General features: G+C 43.6%; 1 protein-coding gene and 1 non-coding gene across 2 annotated transcripts in view; one reads left to right on the forward strand and one right to left on the reverse strand.

Annotated features, from left to right (window-relative positions):
- Window positions 1-21,743, reverse strand: part of PEX14 (peroxisomal biogenesis factor 14) — a 135,248-nt gene extending 113,505 nt beyond the window's left edge. Inside the window, exons 1-2 of the mRNA XM_032393785.1 lie at window positions 21,669-21,743; window positions 5,507-5,554 (exon numbers count right to left, since the gene is read on the reverse strand). Of these exons, the coding sequence (XP_032249676.1) occupies window positions 5,507-5,554; window positions 21,669-21,704 (84 nt within the window). The 5' untranslated portion in view covers window positions 21,705-21,743. The remainder of the gene's footprint in view (window positions 1-5,506; window positions 5,555-21,668) is intronic.
- On the forward strand, window positions 12,386-12,492 carry LOC116626734. The gene has a single exon (XR_004298320.1). It is a non-coding gene; the product is annotated as a U6 spliceosomal RNA (small nuclear RNA).
- Window positions 21,744-22,036: the final 293 nt, after the last annotated feature.

Genomic DNA, 22,036 nt, shown 5'->3' on the forward strand with positions numbered 1-22,036 from the left:
AGAACAGGAAGGACGAAGTAGAGAGATACAGTAATTTCAAAATCAGTAAGTGGCCTAGAGATTATAGACAAGCCACCCAGAGCCGGAATGAGGCTTTTCTCAAGTTCATCCAGCTCCGAAGACTCTCATCAGCTTCCTCCCCCAATGACCTGAGGACTCTCTGGCACCCTCCCACAAGGGATGTCAGTGTCAAAAGAGTAGCATTTTCATCACTGAAGGATTTCCACCATTAATAAGAGTGGGGAAGGAGGAGAGCCAACCACCTTCCCTATCTGAAAGGCACCAGCCTGAAGCCTGCTCCCAGGATGAAGGCGTCATCAGAGGGGTATCCCACCAGCCCCACCCTTCAGTTGTCTATTCCTGATTTCAGTCCCAAGTTTCTCAGCAGAGGTTGTGAGGGGCTCACCTCCCCCATGTGCTGCTAGTAATGGTTTAAGTACTAAAATCTGCAGATGATTTGCTTTTAAAAAATAAATAAGTAGAGCAGATTTAGGATTATCCCTATGATGTCACCCCCATTCACCTGTATCCAGACAGATGTCCCTGAGTGGAAATTACAGCTCACTTGAGTAAACCTAACTCAGCACAGGACTCAACCACAACAGAGTCTTACAATAATAATGCTTAATACTTTAGATTTGCCATATTGATTTATTTTTCCTGAAAAAAAAATGACAGTTTTCTGAAATCTCTAAATGGGCCAGTTTCATTACCCCTGTGCTTGTGAATACATCTTCATGAATACAATATTAAAATGATTTTGGGCCGCCTGGCTGGCTCAGTTAGTAGAGCCTGTGACCTTTGATCTCGGAGTTGTGAGTTCAAGCCCCCCATCGGGTACAGAGATTACTTAAAAATAAAATCTTTTTTTAAAAAATCCATTTTATTTCTCCATGAATTGCTTTGAAGTTTATGAAATATATGCATTATATGCTCTGTATATGCACATATACATACACGCATATGTACGTGAGTATACACAAAGAAATGGGTTCAACATGTGAATGTCATCCTTCAGAGATTTTTGGTGGGGACAAAACATGAGAAGCACCTGTCCCTGGTGAGCCCACCAGCAAGTATGTCCAAAGAAGTCTAGCCACAAAAGATACAAATACAGGGTGAGTGCCAGGAATACACTCACTCGCAAGGTCTCTACGAGACAGGCAACAAGCCATAGGTATTCTTAAAGAAGAGCTCACAGACTAACTCCCTGAATTCATCAAGATATTAATGGCCTTTTGATTACCTGCCTCTGGTTAACTGACTTAAAAACCAGAGAGAAAATCTTCGGTGTCCCAGGCATAAGGTAGATGAGCTCCCCAAGAAGGACTGAGATCAGATCGACGATGTAGGACCCCCTGGGCAAGGTTCCATCAGCCTCAGGGAGAAACTGGAGGCCACAGGATACTTCTATACTTAGAGGGCAAAGCTGAGACATGGCCTGGCTCAGCGAGTGCACAGCATCCTTATTTTTAGTAATTCAGCCTACTAAAAACAATTAATCCTAGGGAAGGTGATAAAATAGAAATAACCATCGTATTTTATAAAAATAAATTTGTCGTAGTTTGGGAGTATTGGGGTGGAGGGATGCAGGGAAAGGATAAAAACCAAAACAGAACCAAAAAACTATACCTGTAAGTCAGAGGAAGAACGAATGGCAGAAGACACATCCATTAGGAAGAACTTGGTGTCAAAGAGCAAAAAGTCAAAATGCTAATTTAACCCAAATGCGTAAGAATTGTATAAAGTAGGCGGCCTGCAGTATTGCTGGATATTGAGGAACATGTGTTGAAACCTGTGAGCAAGGTGCAAACGAAACCTTATTTATTGCTCACTTCAAATAACCTAAACTCAGATGACTAAAAGGACTCTCAGATGGTTACTTAACCCTAGTTTCTGGGGTGCCTGGGTGGCTCAGTCGGTTAAGCGTTTGCCTTGGGCTCAGGTCATGATCCCAGGTTGCTGGGATCGAGCCCCATGTTGGGATCTCTGCTCAGCGGGAGCCTGCTTCTCCCTCTCCCTGCCACTCCCCCTGCTTGTACTCTCTCTCTGTCAAATAAATAAATAAAATCTTAAAAAAAAAAAAAACAACCCTAGTTTCTGAATCCCAGCAAGACAGAACCCGAGTTACTCCATGCAAACAACTGTCCACCCATTTAAAGACCCATCGGCCAGGTGGGGCTTGATCTCCTGCGGGAGCTGTGCGGGGACCTGACCCAGGGCCCAAGCACATGCCCACACAGGGGACGAGAAAACTCGGGCCTGAGAGAATTTACAGAAGGTTTTCAACAGGTTGTTGGGGGGGGGGGGGGGCTGGAGGTCAGTACTCTGGAGGACTGTCAAAACTCCTTGCCCCAGGAGGCAAAGCTCAGGGAAGAAAGTATGAAGAAGAAAAAGCAATCGGCCATTTTAACGTTGGCAGAGTTTTATCATCAATAATAAGGGAATTTCAACTGGGAGTTTACAGAATTTATCAAGACCGGTCTGTTCACCAATCTCCAGCCCTGAGGGCATTACGGCATTATAAAGCAACTATCTCACTAATATGGCCAGGGTTGCCAGGGTGGTTTTTTCATGGCGGGGAGGAGGACTGAGGGGCAAGAGAAGGTAACATGCAGTCACTATGTGGGTGGAATCCAGACAACGGGGTGGCTAAAAACACCAGTGTGTCGTTTCGAGACTACAAGACGATACTCCTCACCACCACAATCACAAACCGTTTTTCTGGTCCAGAGAGGGCAGAAATGAAAATCAGGCCCTCCTTCTCTAGCAGATAAAGCAAAAAACTAATGCGAACCCCCGAACGTCACCCGTCCATTTCATCTGCGTTATACTGACCACTCCATGGAGTCTCCTCTGTCACAACTCACTTCTCTAATACAGGGAAAAATTACTCCAAAGTGATCACCTAGTTCGGGAGACCAAGAATAAGATGATACGCCTTCAGTATCCTATTCTTAGCCATTTCAGTGTAGAGAACAGGCAGCTTCCACGAAAGAATTTCATGGAAAATATGCTCCCAGTTAAAAACAAAAACAAAAGCAACTTAGCAGGGTGTTCCCTCAACACTGGAAAATTCTATTCCTCAAGACCTGGCTTCAAGTTTCACAAAAAAACATCCCTAAGTATACCCCGGGCAGAACTCTTCCTTCTCTGAATAACGAGGGCTCTTACACTCCCAGCCAGGCAATTCTGCACCAAACTATATGCGATTCTGTACTGTTTGCTAAAATTATATACGGTCTTGTGCTGTCTGCTAATTGTTTCATGTGTACAAATGCCTTTTCTTCCCCCAATAAAATGCATAAATTACTTAAGAAGAAGGCTTAATTTTATTCTTCAATTGTCTGTTCCTCCTGAGCATCGAGAGACGGCTAATGCACATGCCTGAGAAACCTCCCCTAGGGAAGGGGGACTTGGACAGAGAGCTGTGGGCTTTCTATGGGTGGGGGATACCACCCCATCCCTTCACCAGCACCCTGTGACTCTCATCCAGCCTACTGCCAGCTCAAAGTCCTGTACCCCTACCCACCACGAGTCCTCACTAGTCCTTGGCAGGCCCCGCTGCCTGGCACCCTCCCACCACTGCTCTCGAGAGGCAGAAGTAGCTCACACAAGACCATACAACTCGGCTGGTGCCCTCATTTAATCAGGCTGCTGCGAATGGTTGGCCAAAAGCAATAAGGGCATGACTGAGAGACTGTGGGAGTTTAATATAAAAAAATTAATAAAAAAAAAAAAAGAAGGGAAGGAGAAAGGGTCTACCTTTTAATAGGGCCCTAATTACCCAACTCATAGGATCAGCCCAAATGAGATGGGAGTTTATTTCGGGGTTTTTTTTTTAATTATTGTTTTTTTTATATATATATAAATTGCTGCTATGTGTTTTCTTTCCTCTGAGCAATTATGTAGCAAGTACGTAAAGAGGGGGAAAAAATATTAATTAAATATAAGGTAATTGTAGAGTTGGCCTGGAGAGAATGAGTCTGAACTCTGGACAATCACAGGCTACTAGGGTTTGAAGACTGCTCGGGGCCTCCCAGAAAAGAAAGAAATGAAAATACAACCAAACAACAAGCAGATGCAGAGTACAGCAGGAAAAGAGCAGTATCCAGAAATGTTAGCAGAGCAAAGGGGCTGCAGGGCTCCAAATACCCAGAAATCAGCAAGGCTGCCGTTGCTTAGGGCTCGCTGCTAGAAAGAACCCCCAAGAGTTTACCCAATCATGCTGCAAAAGAAGGACCAGTCAGCTCTGCCGGGGATCAGCAGTAAAGTCAGTAGATAAAAATGTAAAAGGAGACCAAGGAGGTAAAGGGCTGCAGAGGACTACAGCGTTCAATTTGGACTTTAGTCCAAAACCAACCACAACTCCAGCCTGCAGGGCACTGACAGGCCCCAGGGGAACCCTCCAGCTCCCTAGCTAAGGGCCTGGCAAAGCAAAGCCCTTCTGAAGCCTCTGGCTTTCCCACCACCCTGACCTCCAGGACAAACCCGGGCAATACCAAGAGTGAAACGAAGCCACTGCTGGGTGTGGTGGGAAGGGAGCTAGACTTGGTAACACTTGGTAACAATGCTGAGTACAACCACACTTCCCTGGAAGAGCCCCAGCAGGGCTTGCATCACCCTGGTCTTTCAGCCTCAGCCAAATCCAACTCACCTTCTGCCTTGGAAAGCCTGAGTACAGGCTAGAATTCAGGCCTGTTCACACCAGCTAAGGACCTCACATCACCTCCTCCCACTACTACCGGAGGAGAGGCAAGAAAACCAAGCCTGGGAAACCAAAACTGGGCGGTGCATCCCTGAGCTTGCTATCACCATCCAAACAAAGACAAAGCTCTAAAAGCTGGCCCTCCATAAAACTTATCTGGTTAGTACAGAACAGGTCTTGCTACTCAACAAACAGAATTTGCAGTAGGCCCTGAAATGCAAGCTAGGATGAAAAGGGGGGGGTGCTGGCAGGGACTGGGGCTCAGACCACCAAAGCAAAAGTGCTTCGTGAAGAAAGTTACCTTCAGTACTCAGGAGGCCGCTGCCCTGTCAATACTAGAAGCAGGTAATGTTGGTACGAGCATCACAAATTACTGACCAGGCAAAAACAGAACTCCCTGCCTTACCTGTTCCTCAAAGGCCACCTGACAGCGCTCTCACCCTGAAGGGCAAAATGGCTATTTCAGACAATCAAGTAGCAACTTGGTCCCAACCCCACCTCCAAAGGGTTCAGGCATCCCACTGATTACTACTGATCAGCAACAAACAAAGCGGTGCATCAAGCCCTGAGGTAGATGCTCTCTGTTTCAGAAAAGACCAGGCTTTACTAAGGAGGGAGCCCACTAACCCTGCATGCCAGAAAAGAAGTCAGAAGTCAAAGGTCACTAAGTTAGTCTCCACACAGCACCTACTTCTGAAGAGACACTAATGATGCAAAACTATAGGATCCTAGGATTTCTCCACACTCACACAGTATTTTAATGATTAGAAAATGATACTCTATATCTTGGGTACTTACCAGAGGCTCTCGAGGCACCACATTTTCACTTCCTGGAGTAGAGCTTGGCTGCAAAGAAAAACAGAAACAAAAATAAGATCACAGTGCCACCCAATGGACATCAAAAAACCAAAGACACTATATTCTCAAACAACACACACCAACACCTATTCCTCCTATTTCTCACCAGCTTCTCAGACTGTAGAGTGTTCCACGGTGGGCTGCCTGTAAGAAGTAGCCCGCCCACGGAGTGTGAATTTGCCAGTCAACATGAAGAGACTGCTTCTGGATTCACTGCCATAGCACATCAAGGAGAAGGCTAGGTTTGGCTGAGGAGGGCCCGAGATCAGCAGCTGAGCAGCAAGGGCTGGGGACCATCACAAGATCCACAGGAATAGCAAAGTCCAGAGGAAAGGCTTCATGTGAGAGCAAAACTTCCCTTTTGCCATCTTCCCACCAACTGACGGGGGGAAAAGCAGAGCCGAAGTGGAGAACCAGATCCAGCCACAAGGGGGCCCCAGGTGCCCACACTCTGGATTTTCTCCAGGCATCTACTTGGAGCCAGGAAGCAAAGAAACTATGGACACTGGTTCCCATTTATCACCTGTCACTGAGGACACCAATCCCCAATAGTAAGGAAGCTTGAATCTGTTGTGTAAATAAGCCAGTGACAGGCCGAAAGACCAACGAGCAGGCAGGGAGCGTGTGGCCCACTCGCCTGGCTCCAGTCTGTCACCCTCTCCTCTCTCTGGAGCTCACATTTGCCTTCAACCCTTGGCTGATGATCTGGCCAAATTTAGAGAAAGGGAGAGACAGAGACAGACAGACTCGGAGGAAACTCACAAATCTCCAAAAGAATAGAACAAGCAGTTTGAGAGAGTTATGATTAGTTTACTGTTACTGATGTTCAAGCCAATTTCCAATTATCTACAGATAATATCCAGACAAGTGCAGCTAATCTGTGGGTCTCTGGAACCAGCCTCCAGCCTCCATACTCCTCCCAGTTTGTTCAGATAGCAAGTGCCAGGCCTCCGGGGCCGGGGGCAGGGGGGACAAAGAAGGTGGGAGAGGAAAGAGTCCAGTCCACGGAGGGTCCCCAAAGATCTCCTCATGCCCCGATGCCCCCGCACGGATGGCACACAGCACAGTGACAAGGACTCTGCTGGGAGAAGGACTCTATCTCCTCATCTAAAGTCCCAGGACAAGGTCAGCCTGCACGAAACCAAGTGGAAAGTCTCAGGGAATTCGAGCTCGCGTTCCCTGCCTCCCTTCCCCCGCCCTGCTCGCTCCCTCCTAAGGCTCCCAGCAGGCAGCAGGCAGCGGTGAGGGGCAGCAGGGATAACCTCCCGCATTTAGATCTCTAGCCCAGATCCCCCTCGGAGTTCTCCATCCAGCTGCCTTCCAGCTTCCTCTGGACTCAACAAGTTCCTCGGCAGATTCATAATCCCCTCCCGCGGCCACACGTCTTCTTCCACTGTTCCCTGTCTGCAAGAATGGCACAACCTTCCACCAAAATATACAAGCCGGAGTCCAAAGGACCATTCTGGACAACTCTTTCTCTCCCACTCACCAGAGCTAACACATTATCAAGTCCTGCCAACATTCCTTCCTAAATATCCGTGTAATCAGTCCATCCACTTCTCTCCACTTCTACTGCCATCACTTGGGTCAAAGCTTCCAAAAACTCCTCTCTGGACCACTGCCAAGAGCCTTCGCATCGGTTCACCCACATCCATGCTGGCTTTCTTCTAATTCATTTTCCAAACTGCAAACAGACTATCATTTCAAAACGGTAGTAATCAGATCTCACCCCTGCCCACCCCAGTAAACCACTACAACAACGGCTCTAATACAGAAAACTCTCTCAACATGGCCACAAGGCCTTGCATCCACTGACTGTAATTCAGGTGTGTGTGACGCCACACTGCCCGGCTCTGCCCACCAGGCACCCGGGCCTTTGCACATGCTATCCCTGCTCACACCTCTGACAGTTTAACTCGTCCTTCAGATTTCAGCTATGTCACTTCTTTGGGGAAGCATTTCTTCTCTGACACCCAAAACAGGGTGAACTCTCCCTAATATATACTAACACCATCCATCTCTCTTTCAAGGACTGAGCAGAACTGCAACTTTACTTGTGCAATTATCTGACTGAGGTCTGTGTCCCTCACCAGATTATGAACTCCACAGGGGCAGAACCTGTGTGCTTATTACTGCATCCCTGGGGCTTAGGACAGTATCAGGCACAGATCAGGCCTTCCACAGATATCTGCTGAATGAATGAAAGGCAACAACGAATTAAACAATGGTTCTTACTCAACTGAATGGATTATAGACTCAAGTTCATTATCTTCCTGAGGGCTTCCTTCACTCCACTTGGCAAATACAAAATGCTAACATTTATCTAGCTCTTTTTCATTTAGTTCTACAATAAATGTCTGAAATTATTGCTGATGAGAAACTGAGGCAAAGGAGGTTAAATAATGTGCCTGTGATGACTCAGCCAGTAACTGGGACTAAAGGGATTTGAAACATTCTACTTAAAATCATAGAGTTTTAGACCACATTTCATTAAGCAACACTCTTAATGCTACCCCTCAAATAATAATGTGGATTATTTGACTCAACAAAACTAACTCAAACAGCTTTAATACTTAGGAAGCCTCATTCTGACTTAACCCAAAGTTCTCTTCCTGAAATACAACTAATCAGTATGAATCATTATCACCAAGGAACTTCCCTTAAGATTAGTTCATCTCTTGAATAGCCAGTATTTGCCCGAGGGAAAACAGTATATGGTACTAAGGAAGTCTCTTTCATCATATACCCTTTTGTACCTTTTTAAACTGTAAGCCACAGAAGTGAACTCTGCTTAAAAAATAAAATATTAAAATTTTTAAAAAGAAAGCTGCTCTCTCATTCCAACACTCCCCTCTTCCTTGGGGGACCCACCACTGATGCTGGTTCCTTATAGATTCTTCCAGGGACATTCAGAGCATTTAAGAACCCATACGCATGTGTATACCTCCATCAAGGAATCTGAATAGCGACACTCTCCAAACTCCTCAAGTCTTGACTTCCAGAGCCTTCCTCAGCACACCAAAGCCAGGACTCCACGCCCAGCCTCAGGGCTGCTAAGAGGGCAAGATTTCCCCACACCCTGTTTGAACTCACAGTGCTATTGAAGTCTGTCAGACTGTATCAGTGAGCTCACAGAGGACCTCTCACCAATCTGGTAATTGCCCAACACTGATTATATTCTAGATGATTCTCCAGCTCATTTTGGAAGATCTGCAGTCTAAAATGGACCATCCCCCATTTCTCATCTCAATGTTCTTTAGAAAGTGGTTTCTTGGGGCGCCTGGGTGGCTCAGTCGTTAAGCATCTGCCTTCAGCTCAGGTCATGATCCCAGGGTCCTGGGATCGAGCCCCGCATCGGGCTCCCTGCTCCGCAGGAAGCCTGCTTCTCCCTCTCCCACTCCCCCTGCTTGTGTTCCCTCTCTCGCTGTGTCTCTCTGTCAAATAAATAAACAAAATCTTAAAAAAAAAAAAAGAAAGAAAGAAAGAAAGTGGGTTCTTAAAACAGCCTTCATCCTTACTACTCTCCACACTGATTTCCTTGATAATACCATCTGAAATAACTAGTTTATTACCCCACTAGATTTTAAGCTCCCTAAAGGCAGGCACTTTACCATCTTACTGAAGGCTAATCTTCGGCACTTAAAATAGCACTGGTACTAAATAAATATGATCTTAAGCTTTTTTTAACTAAAAAAAAATTAAAACAAAGCAATCACTTCATACACAAACGCATAAAGGAAGCAAGCAGAGGACCATAGCAGGATGTGTCCATCTTGGGACATTTCATCTACAACTTAAACACAAACCTGGCCTACTCCCCAGTGCAGTGTTGTGATCCAATGGTTCTCAACCCCAGAGCAGAATCAACCCCCTAAAACACCCCCCAGAGGGGCATCTGAAACTGTCGGGGGGGTTTCCTGTGGTCACAATGACCAAGGGATCTCACTGGCATTTAGAAGGCAGAGGCCTGGGAGGCTCTATGTCCAGCACTGCATGCAGTGAAAAACTGTTCCTTCCAAACACCAACAGGACCCCTTGGAGAATGCTGACCATTCTGCTTCCTCATGCTGAGGGGAAGCACAGATTCCCAACATTAACATGCAGCATTAGGTGTCGCTTCAAAGAAGGGCAAAGGTCTGAGCAGCCAACTGCTTGTCAGAAGCTCAGTCCCCCAGCACGTGCGGGTCCGTCCAGCTCACCAGCCCAGCTTTTATGAAAGCCCAACACTTCTCAAACACCTGCCCCTGCATCAACCCCTTTTAAGTGGTCAAATCTATTTTCTGGCTTGAGACAAATCTCTACAAATTAAATTCCACCTTGATCCTGGAAATTTTGACAGGGCGGTTTTGACTTTAAAAATAATAATAACTTGGGCGCCTGGGTGGCTCAGTCGTTAAGCGTCTGCCTTCGGCTCAGGTCATGATCCCAGGGTCCTGGGATGGAGCCCCGCATCGGGCTCCCTGCTCAGTGGGAAGCCTGCTTCTCCCTCTCCCACTCCCCCTGCTTGTGTTCCCTCTCGCTGTGTCTCTCTCTGTCAAATAAATAAAATCTTTAAAAAAAATAAATAAAACGAAATAAAATAAAAAATAAAAAACAAACAGACAAAAAAAGACCACAGTAGCAGAGAGAAATGCTCCCAGTTTGATAGGCACAAAGGTGCTCTCACTCCCGCTGCCCAGGCGCTGACCTCCCCCAGCCAGAAGGTGTGCCCAAGTGCTGACCTTGAGGCACAGCAAAGACCAACGGCACACGCAGCTCAGGTCAGAGCACCTGGCTGAACATCCCGTCCCACACCTGCCACAGGGCTGTGTACCTCTGAGTGTGTTCTACACCGGTCTGGCCTATAGTTCTTTGCAGAGAAGAATAAGGTTCAATTCAACAATTATTTTTTGAGAGGCACTGGCCCAGAGGCAAGCGCATGAACTTTGGCACCAGTAACTGAGTGACCGCGGGTACACTGCTCAACCTCCTTGAACCTCAGTCTCCCCACCCGTGGGAATAATGGGAAAAATACCACCACCTCACGTTCAGGGTGAGATGAGATGATAGAAGTTCTATCCTATCACCCCTCTGCTCAAAATCAACCAATAGACTTCTGCTCTGTCTGTGATGGAGTAATTGGGACCAGATTTAACCTCCCACTGTGAACAATTAGAAAACTAAACAAAACACATGACACCACTGTTTGTAGACACTGGACAGTAGTAATTCCTGACAGAACAGAAACAAATGATATGAGCCCTAAGGTCACTCTGGTTTTCTGCCAAGAGGCATGTTTCAGACTAAGAAGGGGGGCAGGGGAATCCCAACAGAGCATGGCGGTCTCTTGCTGAGTTGAGGAAACAGAGATTAGGGTTCAGGGAGACTAAGGCAGCTGAAAGTTGCAGACAGAGTTCCAGACAGGAGAGGGCTACGCCAAAAGAAAGCTCCAGAAATCTGCACAGAGGTTCCCTTACGTCTTTGCTGCACAGTAAAATGTGTGCACACACAGAGTGAAACTCCACAAGGCTGAGAAACAGCAATGAAGAAGCCGTGTGGTGAATGCCTCCCAGAGTGGGGTGTCCTCACTGCTCAGTCAGAGCACTCCATACAGACTGGAAGGGCCACATCCTGGTAGGGGAAGGGCAGGTTATTCCTAGGGTAAAGGCCACCCTAGATCCACCCTAACAAAGCTTAAAAACGGGACTTGATGGAATCAAAATGAACCAAAAGTAACTTAACTACCCACCAGAACAAATCTCAACACTCTTCAAAGTCAGATCACAAAATCCAGACCCTCGACAATGTAAAATTCACAGCATCCAGCACCCAATCAATAATCTCAAAGATGTCAAGAAGCAGGGAAGTGTGATCCATAATAATAAGAAAAATTAGAAGAAATCATTCACAGACAAAACAACATTAAGACAGGTGTTACAGGGGCACCTGGGTGGCTCAGTTGTTAGGTGTCTGCCTTTGGCTTGGGTTATGATCCCAGGGTCCTGGGATCGAGCCCCGCATCGGGCTCCCTACTCAGCGGGAAGCCTGCTTCTCCCTCTCCCACTCCCCTTACTTGTGTTCCCTCTCTCGCTGTCTCTCTCTGTTAAATAAAAATCTTAAAAAAGAAAAAAAAGACAGGTGTTATAACCTTATTCAAGAACTTAATGCAATTTTAAAAATACATACACTGAATCATTATGTTCCACACCTGAAACTAATATAACATATGTCAATTATGCCTCAATAAAAAGAAAATTCAAAGGAAAACAGAATCATAGTAAGGAGAGAAATATATTGCACAAAAAGAAAGTAGAACTTCTAGAGATGAAAATATAATATCTGAAATAAAAATTTCACCAAATGGGAGTGATAGTAGATTAGATACTGCAGAAGAAAAGGTAAGTGCACTTGAAGATACAGCAACAGATACTGACCAAAATGAAGGACAAAGAAAAAAAGAAAAAGAACGAAAAATATTTGAAGAAATAATAGCTGAAAATTTTCCAAGTTCAATGAAAACTACAAACTCCCAAATCCAAGAAGCTCACAAACCCAAAGCAAAGCAAACACAAAAGCATTCTAAGGCACTACACAATCAAATTGCTAAAAACCCATGAAAAGGGGGAAATCTTACAAGCAGCCAGAAAAAAAGAGAACCATTACCTACAAATATTAATCAAGACTAAGAATGACTTCAGACTTCTGATCAGAAGATATGCAAGCCAAATAAAAAATATAATAGCACTGTATCTTTAAAATGCCTGTGAGGGGAAAACCTGTCAACCTAGAATTCTATATCCAGTGAAAATATATTTCAAAAAGAAATACAAAATAAAATACGTGCTTGCTTCAGCAGCACATATACTAAAATCGGAACAACACAGAGAAGATTAGCATGGTCCCTGCGCAAAGATGACATGCAAATTTATGAAGCATTCCATGTTTTTTGTAACGTGTAGAATTTTTCATTTATTTCTTTCCTCCTATTTGGGGTTTCATTTGCTCTTTATTTCTCTAGCATATTTTCTAAAGTTAGTATGGTACTCAAAATGTTACTTCCTTCCCAGCACTGCTTTGGTTGCATTCCACAAATTTAAATTATATTGTTTTCATTTTTGTTCAGCTCAGAATATTTTACTTCCCCTATGATTTCTTCTTCCACCCATAATTTAGAAATCTGTTGTTTAATTTCCAAACATTTGGGATTTTTCCAGATTTCTTTTCTATTATCAATTTCTAGTTTATTTATTTATTTATTTTTATTTTTTAAAGAGTCTGCTTGAGATTCTCTCTCCCTCTCCCTCTGCCCTCCCCCTGCACATGTGCTCTCTCTCTCTCAAAATAAATAAAATCTTTTAAAATTAATTAATTAATTAATTAAAAAGAAATTAAGTATGTAATGAAACTTAAAAAAGAAAATTCTAGGCCCAGGTGGCTTCACTGGTAAATTCTAGTAAACATTTAAGGAAAAAGTAATGCCAACCTTATACAAACTATTTCAGAAAAAAGAAAAAAACAGTAAAATTTCCCAACTCATTCTATGAGAACAACATTACCTTAATACCAAAACTAGACAAAGATTTCACAGACACACACAAAAGAAACCTACAAATCAATACCTCTCTTAAACATAAATGAAGAAACCCTTAACAAAATACTAATAAACCAAATCCAGCAATATATAAAATGGATAATACTTCATAACCAAGTGGAATTTATCCAACAAAGTTGGTTTAACATTTAAAAATCAATCAACATGAATCATCATATTAATAAAGAAAACAACAGGATCAACAGATAGCAAAAAGAGCACTTGACAACATAATTTTTTCAAAAACACTCAAAAAATTAAAAAGTTGAAAAAAAAATTAAATCTCCTCCATTTGATAAAGGGCACCTTCAAAAAAACTTAAGACTGAGGGGCGCCTGGATGGCTCAGTCGGTTAGGCATCTGCCTTTGGCTCGGGTCATGATCCCAGGAGTCCCGCATGGGGCTCCTTGCTCAGCGGGGAGTCTGTTTCTCCCTCTGCCCCTCCCGCCTGCTTGTGCACTCTAATAAATAAATAAAATCTTGAAAAAAAATAAATAAACGTGAAGACTGAATTTTCTCCTAAGATCAAGAATAAGGCAAGAATGTCTATTCTCAATATTCCTCTTAACATTGTATGAGAAGTCCTAGAGAGCATATAAATTGGAAAGCAGTAAGTAAAGCTATCTTCATTTGCAGATGACAGGATCATCTACAAAGAAATCACACAATCTACAAAAAAAGCTATTAGAATTATAAGTGAGTGTAACACGGTTATAGATAGGAGGCCAACATACAAACTCAATTTTATTTATTTTTTTATCATGATAAGTGCACTCTTTAATCCCCATCACCTATTTCACCTATCCCCCCACCCACCTCCCCTCTGGCAACCTTCAGTCTGTTCTCTATAGTTAAGAGTGTTTCTTGGTTTGTCTCTCTTTTTTCCTTTGCTCATTTGTTTCTTAAATTCCACATATGAGTGAAATCATATGGTATTTCATATGGTATTTGTCTTTCTCCAACTTATTTCACTTAGCATTATACTCTCTAGCTCTACTTATGTTGATGCAAATGGCAAGATTTCTTTCTTTTTTATGGCTGAATAATATTCCATTATATTCATATATGAGATACACACACACACACATATATATATATATATATATTTCACATCTTCTTCATTCATTCATCTATCAGTGGACATTTGGGCTATTTCCATAGTATGACTATTGTAAACAATGACACAATTTTACTTTATTTCTATATACTAGCATTCAACAATTAAAAATGAAATTTTAACATGACATCCATAAACAGCATGCCAAAATATGAAATATTTAGAGAGAAATTTAACAAAATGTGTACATGACCTACAAACTTAAAGCTACAAAACACTACTGAGAAAAATAAAAGACAACCTAAATGAGACACATATCATGTTAATAAATTAGAAGATCAATATTGCCAAAATGTCAATTCTCCCCCAAATTGATCTATAGATTCCACACAATCCCAATAAAAATCCCACCAAGCTTTTTTGTAAGAATTGATAAACTGATTCTAAAATTTGTATGGAGGGGCGCCTGGGTGGCTCAGTCATTAAGCGTCTGCCTTCGGCTCAGGTCATGATCCCAGGGTGCTGGGATCGAGCCCCGCATTGGGCTCCCTGCTCAGCGGGAAGCCTGCTTCTCCCTCTCCCACTTCCCCTTGCTTGTGTTCCCTCTCTCGTTGTGTCTCTGTCAAATAAATAAATAAAATCTTTAAAAAATAAAAAATAAAATAAAATTTGTATGGAAATGCAATGGACCATAGCTAAAACAATTCTGAAAAACAATAAAGTCAAAAGACATTACACTACCTGATTTTAAGATTTACTATAAATCTACAGCAATCAAGACAGTATTTCATGGGGCGCCTGGGTGGCTCAGTCGTTAAGCGTCTGCCTTCAGCTCCAGTCACGATCCCAGGGTTCTGGGATCGAGCCCCACATCGGGCTCTCTGCTCAGCAGGAAGCCTGCTTCTCCCTCTCCCACTCCCCCTGCTTGTGTTCCCTCTCTCGCTGTGTCTCTCTCTGTCAAATAAATGAATAAAATCTTTAAAAAAAAAAAAAGACAGTATTTCATTTGCATTAGGATAGACAGAGAGATAAATGAAACAAAATAGAGCTCAGAAACTGACCTATGTATATACAATTTTTTTAATTTTTTTTAAAGATTTATTTATTTATTTGAGGGAGAGACAGCACGAGTAGGGTGAGGGACAGAGGGAGAAGCAGACCCCCTGCTGAGCAGGGAGCCCGATGTGGGGCTCGATCCCAGAACTCCAGGATCACAACATGAGCCGAAGGCAGACACCTAACCAACTGAGCCACCCAAGCACCCCCAATTTTTTAATTTTTGACAAAGGTGGCACTTCAATGGAGAAAGGGTAACCTGTTCAACAAATGATGCTGGAATAAGTCATATCCATATGGGGGGAAAAAATGAATATCAGCCTCTACCAATAAGCACATGAAAAGATCCTAATGTTATTAGTCATCACAAAAATGCAAATTAAAACCACAAGGAAATACCACTACACACTCAGTAGAATGGCTAAAATTAAAAAGACACAATGCCAAGTGTGGGTGTGGATGTAGGACAAGTGGAATGTTCATATACTGCTGATGAGAATAAAAAATAGTACAACTTTGCAAAAACACTTTGTTTATAAGACTAAACATATACTGGGGCGCCTGGGTGGCTCAGTCGTTAAGCGTCTGCCTTCAGCTCAGGTCATGATCCCAGGATCCTGGGCTCGAGCCCCGCATCAGGCTCCCTGCTCCGCGGGAAGCCTGCTTCTCCCTCTCCCACTCCCCCTGCTTGTGTTCCCTCTCTCACTGTGTCTCTGTCAAATAAATAAATAAAATCTATAAAAAAAAAAAAAAAGACTAAACATATACTTACCATATGACCCAGCAATTCCACTCATAAGTATTTACCAAAAAAAAATGAAAACATATCTCTTCACAATACATGAGTATTTATAGTAGCCCCAAACTAGCACCAATCATGTGGGGTAACAGACTCTAAGGTGACTCCCAGGATCCCCACCTCCTAGTATTCATGCCCCTGTGTGGTCCCATTGAGTGTGACTTGCTTCTGACCCAACAGGACATGGTAAAGATGACAGGATGAATGTAATTACATGTATGTGGTTACACTATGTAAGACTAATGTCCATTTTGCTAAAAGACTCTCTTCCTTACTAGCTTTGAGGAAGCCAAGTGACCATGTTAGGAAGATCTCTGTGGCAAAAAAAAATGAGGGTAGCCTCTGGCTGACTGCCAATAACAAACTGAGGTACTCATTCTGCAGGCCATAAGGAACTAAATGCTGCCAACAGCCACATGAGCTAGGAAGGAGATCCTTCCCCACTCAAGACCCAGATGAGATCACAGCCCCAGCAGACACCTTGATTTCTTGCCTTGTCAGACTCAGCTAAACTGTGTCCTTACTCACAGAAACGGAAACAAAAAATGTGTGCTCTTTTTGGTAATTTGTGTAAATGTTTTGTAATACTGTTATGCAGCAATATATAATTAACAGAATCCAAATGTCCATAAACTGGTGAACAGATCAACAAATTGTGGTATATCTATACAAGAGAATATTACACACTAATAGAAAGCAATGAATTACTGATACAACAATATAAGTTTCACAAACATTACTCTGAGCAAAAGAAGTGAGACACAAAAGAATACATACGTTATGAATTCATTCATATTTAATTCTAGAGAAGACAAATATAATCAATAGCAACAGAAAGCAGTTCAGATTTCCTGAGGCCAAAGGCTAGGGTTTACTGGGATAGGCATAAGGGAACACTTAGGAAAACTGAAATTGTTTTGATCTTGGTTGTGGTGGTGGTTACACAGGTATGTACATTTGTCAAAACTCATTAAACTGACCACAACACACCTATTAGAATTCCACAGTAAAGTTTTTGGCCATAAGGACTTTGTCACTCAATAAGCTATTACATTAATCTATGGATTTTAAGTTAGGATAGGGGCAACCTTTAGGGGGTTGGACAATGACAGGAGGGACACCAGGGGGGCTTCTGAGGTCCTGGTAATGTTTGATTTCTTAATATAAGTACTGGTTACACAAGTATGTTCACTCTGAAAATTCACCAGGCTGGACACATAATTTGTGTGCTTTCTGGGTATATGTTAAACTTCAGTTAAAAAAAAGAAAAGAAAAAGAAAAAATTTAAAGACTAGGGGATCATTCTAGATTAAAGCATACTAAAGACAAAAATCAATGCAATCCCTATTTCTTGAATGGATTTGGATTTTTCTTAATTGGGAGAATATGAATGTGGACTGTATTATTAAATAGTATTTTATCGGGGCGCCTGGGTGGCTCAGTCGTTAAGCGTCTGCCTTCGGCTCAGGTCATGATCCCAGGGTCCTGGGATCGAGCCCCACATCAGGCTCCCTGCTCGGCGGGAAGCCTGCTTCTCCCTCTTCCACTCCCTCTGTTTGTGTTCCTGCTCTCGCTATCTCTCTCTCTGTCAAATAAATAAATAAAATCTTTAAAAAAAATAAAAATAAAAAATAAATAAATAAATAAATAAATAAATAAATAGTATTTTATCAATACTGAATTTCTTGTATGATAATGGTATTATGGTTATATAAGAGAATAACCTCACTCTTATGACACTCTTAAAGGAAAACCCTGAATGCTGGTGTTTATCTTAGCTGTCCTAGGATGAAATACCGTGATGTCTGTAACTCACTCTCAAATCTTTAAAAAAATACATGTAAAGAGACAGAAATAAAGCAAATTCAGCAAAATGTAAACAGTGTATCTTGAAGTTTTTATAAGAGTTTTACAAGAGTTCTCTGTATTATTTTTTCAACATTTCTAGAGGTTGGAAATTTTTCAAAATAGAAAAAAGTTGAGGGGGGAAGTATCTCGTTTGAACTACTGTTATTCAAGAGTTCAGCAGACTTCCAAAACTGCCCACAGATTCTTGGAGAAGGAAACGAACACTCATTGAACACTAACTGTGCAGCAGATGCTCTTTACGTCCACAATTTCAGTCAACCCTCAGAACAACCCTTGGGTAATTATTATTTTACAAAGGGAAAACAGGGTCAGAGAGGTGGAGTGACAAGTCCAATAGCAAGTGAGTGCTGGAGTTCAAAGTCTATCAGGATACAAGGCCATACTCTTCTACTGCTTACTGTCTTCACTGTGTACTTTTCCCTTCCCTGCTTCTGTGTTTTCTCAATCCCAAATGTACTATATCCAGGGAATCTCAACAGATTTAAAATCTATGTTCTGTAATATAGTCAATATTGAATAACCACTAAACAATCAGACTGAACCACACTTCTGCTCTTCATTGAAGATAAATGGTGGAGAAGTACAGAAATAGGAATAATAGCTCCCATTCCTATAAGCCATACCACGTACAGACTACAAGGGCCTCTCATAAGAGATCAACCATGCAAACTAGAGTAACATGGGGAAAACAGAACAAGGATAGGAAGCAATAAATGTGATTTCTAACTCCAACAGACCATCCTGAAGAAAGACTAAAAAGACCACCATAATGAATAAAGCAAGTATGTCACTGATATCTAAAAGTCACAAAGGACAGCTAAGATAAACACCAGCATTCAGGGTTTTCCTTTAAATTGGAAGGAAATTACTCGAGAACAAATAAAAGAACAACTTTAGTGGGCTGGTAGTCAATATGTGAAAAATCATACCCCCCAAAAAAACATTATAATAAGGCCTGAAGAAAGATTTCTCATTTGTGAGTGAAAATCCAGAATTTAATGAATGCAATAATAACAGATAACACACTATGTCAGGCACTGTTCTAAAATTAAGTTAATTTAGGGGCGCCTGGGTGGCTCAGACGGTTAAGCGTCTGCCTTCGGCTCAGGTCATGATCCCAGGGTCCTGGGACTGAGCCCCGTATCGGGCTGCCTGCTCAGTGAGGGGCCTGCTTCTCCCCCTGCCTCTGCTTCTCCCCCTGCTCATGTTCTCTCTCTCTCGCTGTATCTCTGTGTCTCGAATGAATAAATAAAAATAAATAAATAAATAAAATTAATTTAGGAGTGCCTAGGTGGTTCAGTTGGTTAAGTGTTCCACTCTTGGTTTCGGCTCAGGTCATGATCTCAGGGTCGTGGAATCAAGCCCCCATCAGGCTCCACACTCAGCAGGGAGTCTGCTTGAGACTCTTTCTCCCTCTCCCTCTGCCCCTCCCCTGCTTGCCCACACGCATGCACTCTCTCTCTTTCAAATGAATAAATCTTTAAAATAAATAAAGTAAAATAAGTTAATTTACTTATCCTCAGAGAAATCCTACGAGATAGGCACTAGTATTATTCCTATTGTGCAGATGGAGAAACTAAAGCCAAAGAAGTCAAGTACCTTGTCCAAGATCACACAGCTTCAAGTAGTGGGGCTAGGATTCTAAGCCAATAGGGATGGCTTTGGAGCCCATACCACCGTTCTACATTGCCTCTCAAAGGAAGAAAGGGTTGGCTATCACCCTGTATCTTTCAAAATGAGAGACTGAGGCCACAAGGCCAACCAACAGACCTTCTATGAAACAAATACTGACTCAGCCCCAAAGGAAAAATGTGTTCATTCTTACAGACCAGGTTTGCGGGGAATTATCCAAATAGTTCTTTCAATTCCACTCTGCTTTGACTGGAGAAATGGGAAGCCAAGTAGATCAGGATTTGAAAATAAAATGACAAGCAACTGCTGAAGAGAGTTGGTTCACTTAATAAGTGTGCATTTGCAGCTTATTGTTAGACAGTGACAGAATTTGGCATGAAGAGCTCAAATTTTCCCAAGACTGCCAGCGTATTCTGATGCAATCCCAACTCTACCAGCTTTGGAAAGGAGGGCAAAAGAGAAGCAGAGCTGAAAACCAAACAAGTGCTGGCCAAACCCCCTCAAAGGACCTTAGATCCCTTCCACATGTACAGAGAGGACAATTTCCAGAACCAAAGGAATCCTTGGGCACTACAATGGCTCCAAGTGGCAAGCTTTTTAGTAACCTTCACAGCACTGACAAATTAAAAGTCCTAGAAGAATCAGGGACGGAAGGCATCTTTAATCCCAGGCTGTGGGCATTCCTAACATATAACAGTTCAGAAAAGTCCAGATTCTGAGGAACCTCAGCATTTCCGCAAGCTAAGTGGGGTAAGGCAAGAAAGGAGGGCCCGTCCTCTGAGACACTTCCACAGTCCAGAATTTCTGACAGTGAGAAGGCCAGAATCAGTCCTTGTTATTTCCCCTATTTTACAATCCAGATATCTTTCTGAATCACTCACTCTGCTAACAGAAGCTGGTGTGGGGAACACACAGCTCCTCTAAGTGCTATTCCTGTAATAGATTTATCATGAAGAATAAAACAGTAAGAAACTTGAGGTAGTGTTCTTCTGCCAAGGAAGGAAGTGAAATACCAGTAGGCTGTGAAGTCTACAGGTGTTTCAAGGAGGTGAGAGGTGAATGATGGAAGTCCAGACTGGAACCATTTTCTTCTTCCTCTCTCTAATCCTAACTAAATTTAAGCATGTGTGGCTAACTAGCCACACACATCTGGGTTTAAATCCAGACCCAATCAGATACATGATTTAGGGCATGTTACCTTTAGCATCCACTTCTGTGAAATGGCAGTTAATAGCCTGATTTTCATAAAGGTCGTAATGAGCACTAAAGGAGATAGTTAACGTTAATTTGCCCCCAGCATGACAGCACACCCTCAGCAAATGCAAGGTACCGCTTACCCCATCCACCTCACCCCAGCCCACCCCTCCTTTGAATTTCAAATCCTTTCATAGGCCTTATCATCCACTGCTTCCTGACAGCAGACATACAGGCAAGACCACTGGTCCTCAAGGTCCCCTTAATGGAATGGGATTTGGCTGAAAAGCTAGAGCGGAGTCCTCTGGCCGAGAAAACCAAACTCTGGGAAGCAAGGACGGATCCTCAACCAAAAGCCTGGTGGCGTCTGTTGTTTACAAGTGAGACCCCTTCCTACCAACGCACTGAGAGGATCCGAGTACATTTCCGACCCTCCAATTTGGCAGAGAAAGCGCAAAGGTGACGAAGAGGCTGGCAGTGGGGCCACTTCAGCGAGGCTGAGGCTGTGGGAGAGTGGGAACCCTGATGGATTCAGGGCCCTCCTGGGAGGGGACAACTGAGAACGATCGAGCCTCTCACCCCTCTCTCCTCAAGCAGGGGCCCTTACAGCTCAAGGCTGAAGGCTTCTCAAGGGTCCTGCCACCGTCCCGGCCAAGCGCAAGTGGGGCCCGAGGGGCCCTCAGGCTGGAAGTAGGGGCCCGCGGGCGCCCCGGAGCCCCGGCTCGGCAATGTGGTCTAAGAGGGGTCACCGGGGGAGGGGCCGGGCGGCGAGGACCTGAGGAGGGGCGGGGCCCAGGAGGGGGCAAGAGGTCGGGACCACCAGCTGCGGAGGCTCAGGGACCCCGCCCGGCTTCCAGCCGCACGCCGAGCGCCCCCTCCAGCCAGGGTCCCCGCCACTACGGCGGAGCAGTCCCACTCCCCTTACCTGGCTCGGCTGCTCTGCCTGCTCCGAGGACGCCATCTTTCTGAGGCCTAACTAATCTATCGCCGCTGGGCGAGGCGTCTCCCAAGCGCCCTCGCTCTCGCTCACCCGCCCAGACCAAAGTAGCCGGAACGGAGCCGGTCGATGGCGGGCACGCAGGAAGGAGAGCGAACACCCATGTCTGGGTCACCTCGCATTATTGCCATTAGGTCTCCGCTGGCCAGGAAGATCCTAAGTCCGTCCTTTTTGCATTTTTAGATGTGTATTATTCTCATTGAGTTAAATCTCTGCCCATCCCCAAGGGGCCTTGGGCACAGGCAGGGACTCGCTAAGTCTTTAATAAATGAATGGGAAGAAACTTGGAAATTAAT

This window comes from Phoca vitulina, unplaced genomic scaffold, assembly GCF_004348235.1.
Source record: "Phoca vitulina isolate PV1807 unplaced genomic scaffold, GSC_HSeal_1.0 scaffold2, whole genome shotgun sequence".
NCBI classification, from domain to species: Eukaryota; Metazoa; Chordata; class Mammalia; order Carnivora; family Phocidae; genus Phoca; species Phoca vitulina.